Source organism: Fukomys damarensis, unplaced genomic scaffold, assembly GCF_012274545.1.
Source record: "Fukomys damarensis isolate Sample0158 unplaced genomic scaffold, DMR_v1.0_HiC HiC_scaffold_28, whole genome shotgun sequence".
Taxonomy (NCBI): Eukaryota; Metazoa; Chordata; class Mammalia; order Rodentia; family Bathyergidae; genus Fukomys; species Fukomys damarensis.
This window is the reverse complement of record NW_022900940.1, coordinates 41,759,167-41,771,892: the sequence shown is the minus strand read 5'-3', so window position 1 is coordinate 41,771,892 and position 12,726 is coordinate 41,759,167. Positions and strand designations below refer to the sequence as shown.

At 53.3% G+C, this 12,726-nt stretch overlaps 2 protein-coding genes across 5 annotated transcripts in view; one reads left to right on the top strand and one right to left on the bottom strand.

The window, feature by feature from the left end:
• Dnah1 (dynein axonemal heavy chain 1) overlaps nt 1-3,591 on the top strand; it is a 62,341-nt gene extending 58,750 nt beyond the window's left edge. For 3 of the 4 annotated variants that reach the window (XM_033756953.1, XM_033756954.1, XM_033756952.1), the window contains 8 exons: nt 47-217; nt 293-472; nt 551-727; nt 1,253-1,423; nt 1,555-1,685; nt 2,038-2,389; nt 2,712-2,946; nt 3,410-3,591. In XM_033756953.1, the coding sequence (XP_033612844.1) occupies nt 47-217; nt 293-472; nt 551-727; nt 1,253-1,423; nt 1,555-1,685; nt 2,038-2,389; nt 2,712-2,946; nt 3,410-3,531 (1,539 nt within the window). In that variant the 3' untranslated portion in view covers nt 3,532-3,591. Of the gene's footprint in view, nt 1-46; nt 218-292; nt 473-550; nt 851-1,252; nt 1,424-1,554; nt 1,686-2,037; nt 2,390-2,711; nt 2,947-3,409 lie in introns of those variants that run through there. The other variant, XM_033756955.1, reaches the window with a different exon arrangement.
• Nucleotides 3,592-4,062: 471 nt separating this feature from the next.
• Nucleotides 4,063-12,720, bottom strand: Bap1 (BRCA1 associated protein 1). The gene is made up of 17 exons (XM_010643109.2): nt 12,631-12,720; nt 12,515-12,544; nt 12,348-12,402; nt 11,344-11,476; nt 10,835-10,954; nt 10,297-10,358; nt 10,071-10,213; nt 9,756-9,834; nt 9,170-9,293; nt 8,725-8,872; nt 8,044-8,228; nt 7,520-7,653; nt 6,476-6,954; nt 6,199-6,359; nt 5,759-5,851; nt 5,583-5,655; nt 4,063-5,391 (listed from the first exon to the last, which is right to left on the bottom strand). Exons 1-17 carry the CDS (start codon nt 12,665-12,667, stop codon nt 5,258-5,260), a joined length of 2,190 nt encoding a protein of 729 aa, XP_010641411.1. The 5' UTR covers nt 12,668-12,720; the 3' UTR covers nt 4,063-5,257.
• Nucleotides 12,721-12,726: the final 6 nt, after the last annotated feature.

Here is a 12,726-nt window from a genome sequence, read left to right as displayed (position 1 = left end):
TCGGTGTTGATGTGTCTTGATGCTCATGAGGAGCTTTGGGTACCAGGTGCACCGGGACTTCCGCCTGTGGCTCACCAGTCTGCCCAGCAACAAGTTCCCAGTGTCCATCCTGCAGAATGGCTCCAAGATGACCATTGAGCCGCCACGTGGGGTTAAGGCCAACCTGCTGAAGTCCTACAACAGCCTCAGCGATGACTTCCTCAACTCCTGTCGCAAGGTGAGGCACACTTGCTACATGGCTGCCTGTCTCCACCTGAACCCCTCATCCCCCTTTACTCCCTAACTGCCACAGGTGTTGGAGTTCAAGTCCCTGCTGCTGTCTTTGTGCCTGTTTCATGGGAATGCGCTGGAGCGTCGCAAATTTGGGGCTCTGGGCTTCAACATCCCCTATGAGTTCACAGATGGAGACCTACGCATCTGTATCAGTCAGCTCAAGATGTTTCTAGATGAATATGATGACATCCCCTTCAAGGTGAAGGGGTGGGGCAAGGACAGACTGGGGACAGGAGCCTGTGGAAGTTACAGGGACCCTAACCCATCCATCTCATAGGTCCTCAAGTACACAGCAGGTGAGATCAACTACGGAGGCCGTGTCACTGATGACTGGGACCGCCGCTGTGTTATGAACATCCTGGAGGACTTCTACAGGCCTGCTGTGCTCTCCCCTGATCACAGCTACAGTGACTCAGGGATCTACCACCAGATCCAGCCCACCTATGACCTCAATGTGAGACCACCCCCAAGGACTGAGCAGGAAGGGAGCTACCAGGCTGGGGCTCCAGGGTGCCACATACACCTTGGTGCTTGGTGACGGGAGGCGTGGCCCCTGCCTCCAGGCTGCTTTTCATTGGTAAATCCATTTTGCGGGTAAGGGCCATAGTCCCTACCTGCTGGAGAGCAGGCTCTGTAGGGAGAGGTGAACCCTGCCTCAGCGATTTCCTGTGTAATTATTCTGGTGGGTTGGGACAGCTCCCCCAAGACGTTATCGGACCCAGGCTCTGCAGCCAGGGGAGGCTCTCTGAAGACATATTTCCACTGAACTAGGCGGGGAGAAGTCAACAGCCAACGAAGGGTTGGGTGGGCACCACGAAGAGGGCTATGGGAGGTTTGAGCAGCTGCTTGGAGGGGCAGGGAGGGAAGTGGAGTGACACGTAGGGCACGTGACAAGTGAGACACGCTCAATGACGGGGTGACTCTGAAGGTTGGGACTGAGCAAGGCAGAGCCTTCAGTTTCAGACTTCCTACCTCCCAGGGCTACCTCTCCTACATCAAAAGCCTTCCACTCAACGACATGCCTGAGATCTTTGGCCTGCATGACAATGCCAACATCACTTTTGCCCAGAATGAGACTTTTGCCCTGCTTGGTGCTATCATCCAGCTGCAGCCTAAATCCTCCTCTGCGGGCAGCCAAGGCCGGGAGGAGGTTGGTGGTAGCAGGGGAAGGGGCTGGACTCCACTATCCTGCCTGCTCCCCTGTGGGAAAGCCTTCGCCTATGGAATCCTGCAGGAGTTAAAGGAGACTAGCCTCGTCCTCTCATGTCTCCACCCCTGCAGATAGTGCAGGACGTGGCCCAGAACATTCTGCTCCAAGTGCCTGAGCCCATCAACTTGCAAATGGTAATAGCCAGGTACCCTGTGCTGTATGAGGAGTCGATGAACACTGTGCTGGTTCAAGAAGTCATCAGGTAATTCCTCCTGTCACCCCACCCAAGTCAGCAGCCACAGTGCTATACAGAAATGACAACAGGAGTGCCATGCCAAGTGCTATATACATCCTCCTCTAACTTAGCCAGTTGTGTATCATTCCCATTTTATAGATGAGTAAACTGAGCCACAAGAAAGGTTAAGTGACTTTACCAGATCACATATTTGCTAAGGGCCAGAGCTGGGATTAGTTCCCAGGCTGCCTGACACAGCTCTACATTCTCCATCTTTATGTTCTGCCATTGCTTTCTGTGTATGGCCCCAAATTAGGGAGAACAGACATTGCCACACAACCCCAGCCCACTGCCTGCTTCCTTGCCACTGGCCTCCTAGGTACAACCGGCTACTGCAAGTGATCACACAGACACTGCGAGACTTGCTCAAGGCACTTAAGGGGCTGGTGGTGATGTCCTCGCAGCTGGAGCTGATGGCTGCCAGCCTGTACAACAACACTGTGCCTGAGCTCTGGAATTCTAAGGCATACCCATCACTCAAACCACTGGCCTCATGGGTCATGGACCTGCTGCAGCGCCTGAACTTCCTGCAGACCTGGATCCAAGGTGGCATCCCAGCTGTGTTCTGGATCAGCGGCTTCTTCTTCCCTCAGGCTTTCCTGACAGGCACTCTACAGAATTTTGCCAGAAAGTTCATCATCTCCATCGACATTATCTCCTTTGATTTCAAGGTATGGACATAGCTAGGGCCACATCAGGCCATAAGCTGGGGTACTGCTTAGGCAGAAGGGGCACTCAGGCCACAGCTTGCCTGGCTTTTGGGGTAGCCCCGAACAGGAAGGTGAGAACACCAGCCAGGAGAGGCCAGGAGACCCAAGAAATTTCACAGGAGCAGGGCACAGACTGCAGAGCACTGGCTAAAATGGCAGATAAGTGGTGGCCAGGCAGGCAGACAGGAGCTCTCAGAAGGGAGTACCTGCCTTCCTGACCATAATCCTAACCCAGATTTGGGGTGTTGGTATGTGTGTGGGTGTGTGTGTGTGCCAACCACAGGTGATGGCTCAGTCACCATCAGAACTCAAGAAAAGGCCCGAAGTGGGGTGCTACATCCATGGACTGTTCCTGGAAGGTGCCCGTTGGGATTCAGAAGCCTTCCAACTGACTGAGTCTCGGCCCAAGGAGCTGTACACAGATATGGCCGTTATCTGGCTCCTGCCAGTACCCCACCGCAAAGCTCAGAACCAGGACATCTACCTGTGTCCCATCTACAAGACACTGACCCGTGCCGGTACAGGGCCCAAAGCAGGGAGCCTACAGTATGGGTGGGGGACCAAAGACTGACCCAGCTCAGCCCAAGCCAGTTAGCCAGGTTAGCTGAGCAGTGAGACTGACAAGAGATTTAGATCAGCACAAAGCCAGGCCACCAGCAGGCAAGTTAATGTTCTCCGTCAACAGATCCACTTTGGGTTCTGGGAGCCTCTGAGCCCCAGACTGCCACTGGGGGTTCAGAACAATGGGGGCACAGACAGGGATGAGACCGAACAGTGACATCAACTTTCTTATCCTCATCTCTGATCACCAGTGTAGTAACCGAGGAAGGCCTAAGCCTTGACCAGACCCAATTATCACACAGACTTTCCCTTGGGCCAGGGCCCCCTCCCTGTCCCTGACCTAATCTGCCAGAGTCACTGCCCTTGCCGCTGCTCTATCAGTGAGAGCACAACCTAACCTCCCCACTTCTTGCCTGCCAGGAACACTGTCGACCACAGGCCACTCCACCAACTATGTCATCGCTGTGGAGATCCCCACCCGCGAGCCTCAGCGACACTGGATAAAGCGTGGTGTGGCCCTCATCTGTGCCCTGGACTACTAGGCTCAGACAGAGGGTCAGAGCCATTAAAGTTGAGTTTTCCAGTTAGTCTAGCTATGCCTTGGCTGCTTTATGAGGATCCCTCTGTGGGGTGGGACACTGCAGGAGTCTCAGCAGAGTGTGATCAGCAGGCAGAAGAGGGCACAGAGGTGGCTTTGGCCTGCAGTCCTTGTCCAAATGCAATAGGGAAAAAAACATGTGCCTTCCCAGGTCCCAGTGCCCTTTCAGGGAGAATTCAGCAGGCACAACTAGAGACAGTACTCTCTCCTCAACACAGGGCCCCAGTAACCTCTCTGGGGCACAAAGCCACCAGATCTGGTAAAAGCCAAGCCCATTTCCCTTGGTGTACCTTGTCCACAACCCATCTGAAGCCCCTCCTCAACTCAGGTCCTAAATCCCAGGCCCAGTGGCCCAGAAAGCCAGACAGCCTAGGAATACATTTCTCACCTCTGTTCACAAAGCCTTAGTCCCTGTGGTCCCTCACTCCCACCACAACCCAGCCTACTGACCTCAGGCCAGCAACCACAGGAAGGATCATTTCTTAGCAGTTTTATTCATTCAGTGATCCAGTATTTACAGGAGCTGAGGGGTCAGGTGGTGCTCAGCCCCTGCAGTCATTATGTACACAGATAAGGGCCTGCTCGCCTGCTTAGATCACCTACAAAACCAGAGAGTTTGGGGCCTGAGCTCCAGAGGTAATGCTGAGCCCATACCCCTTGGCATCAGTCCTCTGGGAACAAAGGCTCCAACTAGTTGTCTTGCTCCTGCTGTCTCACCCTGAGAGCCTAGCAGAGGCCAAGGAAGTGGCACAGCAGGGAGAGCTGAGTGGTGCCAGCTTTCTGCAAGCAGCCCTGTTTCTGCTACCCCTAAGAGGAGGGAGACACAGTAATACTGAGGGGCTGGGCAGAGGCTCCTCTGAGCCCCAGCTCCAGGGACAACGACTGGGACCCCAAGGTAGGCCCAAAGCCAGGGCCACAACACTGAAAGCAAGAGGCCCAAAGCCTTGCTATGGGTAGCAGTGTCAACATCTCCAGGTAGAACTGGGACAGTTTTACAGGCCACCAAACAGCTCCAACACTTTTCTCCACTCAGGCCATTCATCCTACCCTCACAGGAACACTCCACACCCAGTCTTGCCCAGCAGCCATGTCCCTGAGTTTGGCACTCTCTCAAGAGGAATGGAGTGGGCCTGGCTTCCTCATGACAGGGACAGGCTAGTGGCTGAGCTAGAGTAGCAGGGGCCCGTGTTTACCGAGGCCCCTAGCTGGGACCCTACAGCTGTGACCCTGGCATGATCAGGGACCTGGGCCCACCAGGATGACAGCTACCAGGAGAAAAAGCAGAGTCAGGAAGCCAGCTATGCTAACGTGATGGCAAGATGGGTTGGAGGTCAAAAAAATAGACATCTCTGATAGGTAAAATATATATTCTGCTGCCCAGGCAGAAGGATCAGGTCTGCAGCTCCACAGCCAGCTGTGGAGGAAGCCACAGCACCCTGCTGTGGCCCAACTCCAGCTGCTGCTTCCTGAGCATGACAGGATTGACCTGCCCACTCACCCCCTCGCCAGGCCCCAGGGTTTGATGCGGGAAGCATGGGCTGGATCCCACTCCCAGGGCCTTAGCTCTCTGGCTAGAACTATTCAGTAATACTGGGAAAAGAAGTGGGACAAGGAAGGCCCCTCCTGAGGGCCTCACGGCAAGAGCAGGCTGCAGTCAGGGCCAGAAGTCCTCACTGGCGCTTGGCCTTGTAGGGCCGAGAACGTTTCCGCCGGTCAGGCTTCCGCTGCTTGTGAAGCCGGCCGATACTGACCCCTTGGCGCCGCCGCACTGAGATGTTCTGCTCCACCAGGTTGGCCAGCATGCCTGCGGAAGGCACAGACCCTTGAGCCATCCTCTTAGTTGCAACAGTCTCAGGCCAGAAGCTGAGGCTCTCACAGACGTCCCTGTGCCCCATAGTCTGCTCAAGCCTCAGATGAGTTCTAAGGGAGGGGAGGTTTGACAGATATGCACCTCTGTGGAGTGTGCCAATTAAGACATCAGAATTAGCCCCTTACCTTCTTGAGCCAGCATGGAGATGAAGGTGCAGATGAACTCATCATAGTTGTGTGTCCTTCTCTGGTCATCAATCTGTGGAAAAGAGAAATATGGGGAGTCACAGCCCATCTCCCCAAGCAGCTGACCTCAAGAGGGGGCAGAGAACCATGTACTTTGGAGTGGAGAGTTCACCCACCTTGAACTTTTTCCTCTTCTCCACCTCCTCCTTGAGGCAAGCCTCATAGTTTGCAATCTCAGCTTCCACACACTTTAATAGTGCCAGCAGCTCCTGCCAAAATCCAGTATTGCATCTGAGACTGGTCAGCTCCAAGCTCTGCTACCAAGAGGCAGCTAGAGGGAAGGGTGAGCAGCCAGTGTCCATGAGGCCTACTATGGCCCCTGCCACCACCCAACTCAGAAAAGCTTTCTGGCATCTGGTTGTAGCCACCAACCTTCATACCAAAATTCTAATCAAGAACACAGCACAGAGGCTGGGGATGTAGCTCAGTGGTGCCGCCGCCTTGCAAGTGTTAGGTCCCAAGTTCAATCCCCGGCACCACAAAAAGAACATAGCATCTGAGCAGCAGCAGCCTAGGCCCTTCTCTCTGCCAGGATAAAGCCACTAAGAAGGTTTACCTTGGGTGAGTACTTCTCGCCACTCAAGGGCTCACCAGGCCTGACCAGCCCAGTCTTCTCTCTGCAGTCTGTAGCTTCTGCCACCTCCTTCTCCTCTGGGCTGCTGGACCCCTGGTTGCCTTGGCTCAGCCTGATAGGGGGTGAGGAACCCTTCCCACCCTCTGAGAAGAGGACATAAGAAGACATGTCAGAGTACAAGACACTTTGGGGTCATCTGGCCACCTCCCTCCTCCCTCCCAGGTGCACCGACTGGCCAATGAGCCAGCCGAAGACCCACCTGTCAGTGCCAGGGGACTCAACACACCATCCTCAGCAAGGTGTAGCAGGCCTGTGCTAATGACAGGACCTAGGTCACGGACAGCACGGTTGTAGCGTATACAGTCAACACGTAGAAGGCTGTCATCCTCCCCAAAAAGCACCTTAGAGATGTGGGAGGTGACAGGGCTGGAGGGCCGTGTTGGATTGGCTGAGCGGATAGGCGAGCGCAGAGGTGAATTGAAAGCACTGCCAATCTCAGAAGCTGTGTCTGTGCTCTCATTGCTAGGAGTAGGTGAGGGTTGCGAATGTGTGGGCACTGCCACAGCTGGACTTCCAGCCCCACTACTAGTCTTGATGGAAAGAGGAATTGAGAGGTCTTTCTGGGACTCTTTGAGCTTCTCAGCCAAGACGTTAATGGTATTGGGCTGCAGCACCGATAGCTGCCCATCTGCAGAACTGCTCAACGACCCTGGCTTCCCTGTTCCTTTCCGCTTGTATCTGTAGGGCCCAAGAATACGTGAAATGAGGGAATAGGCCAGAGAGCTAAAACCAGCAGTATCTAGAATGGCCTAGCCTTTAGGGGCTGACCCCAAAGCACTTCACACTCGTTCCAAGCAGCTCCACATAATTACGCCAATTGTGGCATCCTAAGCTCCATCAGCAGCAGCCTGGTATATTTGAAGAACACCTCTGTTCTAATTGCCTCACTCTAGACTTGAGCCAGCGCCACATCCCAGCAATGCTCCTCCCCTCATCCCACCTCTCCATCCCTCCCATCTCCTCCTCTTTTTCCTCAACCAATCCTTCATGGCCCAGTTGAAAGACTACCTCAAACAGACATGCCTTGATACATGCTTATGTGCTCAGTTCTCCCTCAAGCCCACCATAAACTTGAGGGCCTGGGGTCAGCCCTTCAGGGTTCCCCCAGGACTCCCCCAGGGCCCTGCATTTTACAGGTGTGCAATGTCATCCACTCATGAGCATTCTCAGACACTGGACTGGGACTTTCAGAACAGGATCCAAGGCACCCAGAGCCTGTTAACCTTACAGAGCTAAGGCTGACCTGATGGCAGAGTTGGTGTTTTGCACGTCATCCTCCTCATCATCCTCATAGTCATCTTCATCATCTGAGTACTGCTGGGGTGGACGGACTGGAACACGGCTGCGACCCACACCTGCTGCCAGGTCTTCCTCCTCCTGGGCCAGAGACCAGGGCAGTTGGGAACAGGGGCTACCCACCCGGCTGGGGATAGCACTCACAGACAGGTAGAAAGGCAACATGATCTCCAGGTTGAGCTCCTCTTTGCTTGGGAGAGGCTGCCACCTACTGACACTGCACAGAAGCCTATGGAAGGCTTCCATGAGAATATACCCTCAACATTTAACCCCACAATGTGACTGGATTTAAAGTAAGAGAAGCTCTCCCAGCTTCTCTAAGCCCCTGCTGTTGTGGGACCTCTAAGTATCAGAGGAACCTGGCAATCCAGGCCCAGGCAGAGAGTGACCACCAGGGGACCACATGGGGAAACTACCACTGTGGCCTCTGAAAAGCTCAGAGGAAATCCTGCAAGGGTGCTACCCACTTACCTGCATGGGGGACTTGGCATAATTGTGATTGTCTAGAAAGGCCGGCAGCCGCTGGACAATGGGGGTGGAGTTAGGGGGAACCCCATTGAGGCTGCTCCCTGGAGGCTTCACCACCAGCTTGGGTTTGCTGGGAGGACTATGAGTTGGAGCCTGCGGGCATGAACCAGCCACCTCCTCTGCACCATCTGAGACAGGGCAAGGAGTATAGGTAGAGGACCTTTAGTTGGATCCTCAGGCAAAGCCCAGTCTCCCCAGTCATATTACATAGCACTGTCCCCGCCTTCCCCAGAGAAGAATACCTGAGCCAACTGGCAGAAAGGGAGAAGCAAGCTCTAAATCACGGTCCCACAGTACGACTGGGGGAAGAATGAGATGGGGCAAAAAAAAAAGGGGGAGACAGGGAAAAAAATGTCTACAGAAAACAAGAAAACCTTACAGGAGACCTGGGTGATGGCAACCCTATACAGGTGCCTTTTAGGGAAGGACAACTTTCCTATGTTCTTGGGGAAGAGAGCTATAGGCATTGGGCTTTTGGGCCTCCAGCCACTGGGAAACCTCTGCACCACTTCCCACGTACTTACATAGAAAAAGACTAGCTTTTACTTGGACTTCCCAAGACAAGCTCGGAGGGATGGCTCCAAAGCCCATAAGAGGCCCCCAACCCCCTTCCCAACCAAGTACCTGGGTGGGTGCCCTCAGAGGCCACTGGGGTCCTGCCTGTCTCCATCACAAGGGGGGACTTGCTGCTGGCTGGCTTGGACTCCTCAGACAGTTGTGACTCTTGAGACTTGTGGGTTTGAATCAGCTCCGGCTGTGTTACTCTAATCAGCTGAAAACAGAATCTAAGGCTCAGAGGGGGGGGGGCTCCACTTTAGACAGCTAAGATACAGCACAATGGCCATGACTCTACCCATTCACCATTCACAAGAGAAACAACCAGCCAAATTATAACCTTTTAAAAGCTATTCTCCCTCTTTGCCCCAAGTTCTACCTATCCCATGAAAGAAGTACTGTAAAAGAAAAGGAACAGCTAAAGCTCAGGTCCATGAGAGTATGATTTGGGAATCAGAAAGAGAAGTTGCAGTGGAGGAAAGGCTGGCCCAGGGCCAGGCAGAGGGGAACCTACCTGCTGCAGAGCCTCCAGTACTGTCTGACGGTTCACCTTCAGTACATGCAGCCTGGCCTCATACTTGATCCTGCGGTCGGGCACCACTGCCATCAGGTTGAAGCGGATGTCGTGGTACGGCTCCCTGCAGTCACAGCCGCAGCCGTGAGGGGAGCTCCCACCCCAGCCCCACCATCAGGTTGAAGCAGATATCCTGGCAGGGCTCCATGTAGTTACACTTGCAGCCATAGGGATAGGCCCCCGCCCCAAAAAGTGGGCAGCAGCTGGCGAGGTACACCAGGCACCTGAGCTAGCACAGTCCAATGAGCTGTGAGAGGAGCCTGTCGGGGAGTGAGCCAGCACACATGGGCCATCTAGAGACCCAGCAAGGCCTACCCTTCCCCTTAAGCTCATCACAGGGTGGGCCACAGGCAGCCCAGGCAGGAAATAAGGCAAGGAGGTAGAAGCCCAAGATCTAAGCCTGATCTTGCCAGATTAACCATATGCCCTGGCAATCACAAATCACTTGGGGGATGGCCTTTCTGTATCCCCCTCGAAAGGAGCATATCTCCGTAAGGGTAGACTAGGATAGGGTCAGGGTCCTTACCCTGCAGTAGCGAGGCCAATACGCTCCATGATGACCCGCCGGGCTTTGTCTGTCCATTCCTCATCCTCCCCCCAGGGCCCTAGGAGAGATCAGCAAGTGGAAAATTGTGAGTTTGAACAGGTCAAGGGTGGGAAGTTAAGACAGAGAAGTGTGGTTGAACCAGGCAGTCATGAGCTGGTCAGGCAATGTAGTTTAGAGTAAGATCCTGGCCAGAGGTAGATGTCTTCAATATAAACCCCACCCTCTGCCACGGGGTCCCAAGCACCTGAAGGCCTTAAGCTCAGAAAGTAAGTAAGAAACCCAACAGGTGCCTACCATGGTCAATAGGGTAGACCTTCAGCCCATCCAGCTCAAAGAGCCGACCTGTGATAGGCACATAGCTGACAAAGTGAAATGCCTCCATGGTCCGCACTGCACTAAGGCCATTCTGCTTCTCAGGGAGGTGACGCGGCTCAGGCCTGGAGAAATGCAAAGTCAGGGCCCACAAAAAAGACATTTTTCCCTACCCCACTCCATATTGGCCACCACAACTCCTACATACCTGGCATGGCTATTGTGTGCCTTGGCCAACTCTGGGGCATTGCCAATTGCATATCCTTTGCTCTAAGGGGAAGAATAAAACCACGTCAAAAGACCTTCTCAGGTGGGCCTCTGAGTGGGGGCGGGGTAAAGCTCCAAGCAAGCCTCGAGGCATTCCAGGAATCTGAAGCAGCATAGACAAACTTTGCTAGGGGGCTCCAAGGGGAGAGAAAACAGCTCACATGCCCCAAAGGGATGGTCTGTTCTGGCCTTGCAGTTATCAGTGGAAAACAGGAAGCAACACTACCTGTTAGAAAAAGTCCCAGCTGAGAAGATTCTGACACTGTAACTTAAATCTCTTCCTTCCCTAGGTCTGTCTCCTAACAATTGAGCCTAAAACCAATTGTCTCACACAATTATGTGTCAAATGTAATGTTCATGGTCATTTGAAAAAGAAACAGCCAGATAGTACCAAATACCGTGTGGTGGCATTTCCATTGGGCCTGAGGATCAGATCTGCCCAGCCACCTGTGAGTCAGGATTAAGGCACTGCAACCTACCTCAGGGCTGAAACCTCTGGTGAAATCCTTCATACGACTCAGGGTAGGCCCTAGGTCCACACTGCTGCAGTTCAGGAGCACGCTCAGCAAGGCATGAGTGGCACAGGAGTTGGGGATCAGCTGTGAAACCAAGACTAGTCACCCATACAGAGAATCCTTCACTCAAGTTCTTCCAATCCCCTATTCATTAGGTATTGGTTTTGAAACAGGGAGTCATATCTGGACAGGAACCCTCCTCAGCTTTTGTCATCCTCACCCAACATTTGTTCACCTAACATGTACCAACTACTCAGCATGTGTCTGGGAACTTGGAGAGTGAACTGAGATGCCATCCTATGCTAAAGATGTCTCCTTTAGTGAGTAAGAGCTGGGTTCCTTCTGCCAAGAAGTTTCTATAACCATCACCTTTGGTATATTCCTATCTCTTCTTCCTGCCTTCCTCACTTCAACTTCCTAAGCCAAGAAAATAGCAGCATCCCACTCACCAACAAGCACGAAGCCCAACATACCTGGTGGGCAAAAAACATATTATTCACAATATCGTCATCAATCACAGATGTATCATCCACCAAGGTAGAGACCTTGCGACGGGACCTGCGTTCTTCGATCCATTTGAACAAGAAGATGAATCCATATACAGGGCTAGAGAAGTAAGGGCAACAGGCCATCAGCATCCTCTTCTTTCTTCCCCTATTACTCTGCATCATGTCATCACTCAGGAGCTCCCGCCATGATACCACCTCTTTGGCTTCTTGTCAATACTGTATCCAGTGTGACCCTTGGCCCTTATCCCCCACAGGCAGAATCAAGTATCAGCTTCTGGCTGTGGTGCTCCAGGAGTCCACTCACTCTCCCTATGAAGTCTATGGTTCTGAGTAAGATTTAATAAACTAGAACCAATGGTTCAGGACAGAAATACAAAATAAGAACAAAAGCTCTGGTGAGTAATTTAAGCACTAACTCTCGCTTGTGGAGCCAAGGTCTGAGCTCCAAGAATGCCACAGAAACAAATGAACACCCACACCCATCCCTGCTTTTCCAAAAAAACGAAGTCAGTCACTTAGTCACTGTAGCAGTCTCTCTACATTTCTATTCTGCAGAATTGCCTGGACAGGAACCTGAGTTTAGACACCTAGGAAGGGTCTAGTCACACCAATCAATCAATACTGTACAACTTCCGTGTGGGGATTAAGGACACAGCAAACATGGCCATGTAATTAATGAATTACCCAACTGCACAAAAGGCCCTGTGTGACCTAGGGTTTCCTGCTGCAAGACTAGAAAAGGTAGCTAAAAGGTACCCCAAGGATGGTTGAGGGGAAAGTTACTACCAAAACTGAAGTGCTGAGGAGAAACTAGAAGAAAACAAAAACAGCTAATTAGGAATGGCACTAAGAGAGGAAGGATCATTCTTCTGTGACCTATCACAACCTGGGTTTCCAGATACTGCCTCCCTTGAGGGGAACTCATCCCCTGCCCATTCCCATTCTTCTGGGTGTAAAAGGCCACTCACCCCTGGCATTTGCTCTGGAGGTCATAGATCTCCTCCACCTGCACACCTTTGACACCTACGATCGGGAAACGAAAGAAGGTGGGAAGGGCAGCCCCTGGCCCTACAGCCAGCACACAGGGATGAACCCTCACAGCCCCATGTCGGGCAGGCGGGCGGGAGGCTCTTACCGAAATCTTCCACCAGGAGGGTGAAGAGGCCTGGGAAGAAGGGGGTGGTGGTCAATCAGGCGCGTCCCAGGCCCATCCGGCCCCCCAGCCCCTGGCCCGCCCAGCGCCCTCCTCACCCGGGTCGCTCTCCAGCTCCAGCCAGCCTTTATTCATCTTCCCGCGGGGCGGCCCCTCAGCGCCATGTCCAGGCCCTTCCGAACCCCCGCCGCCCC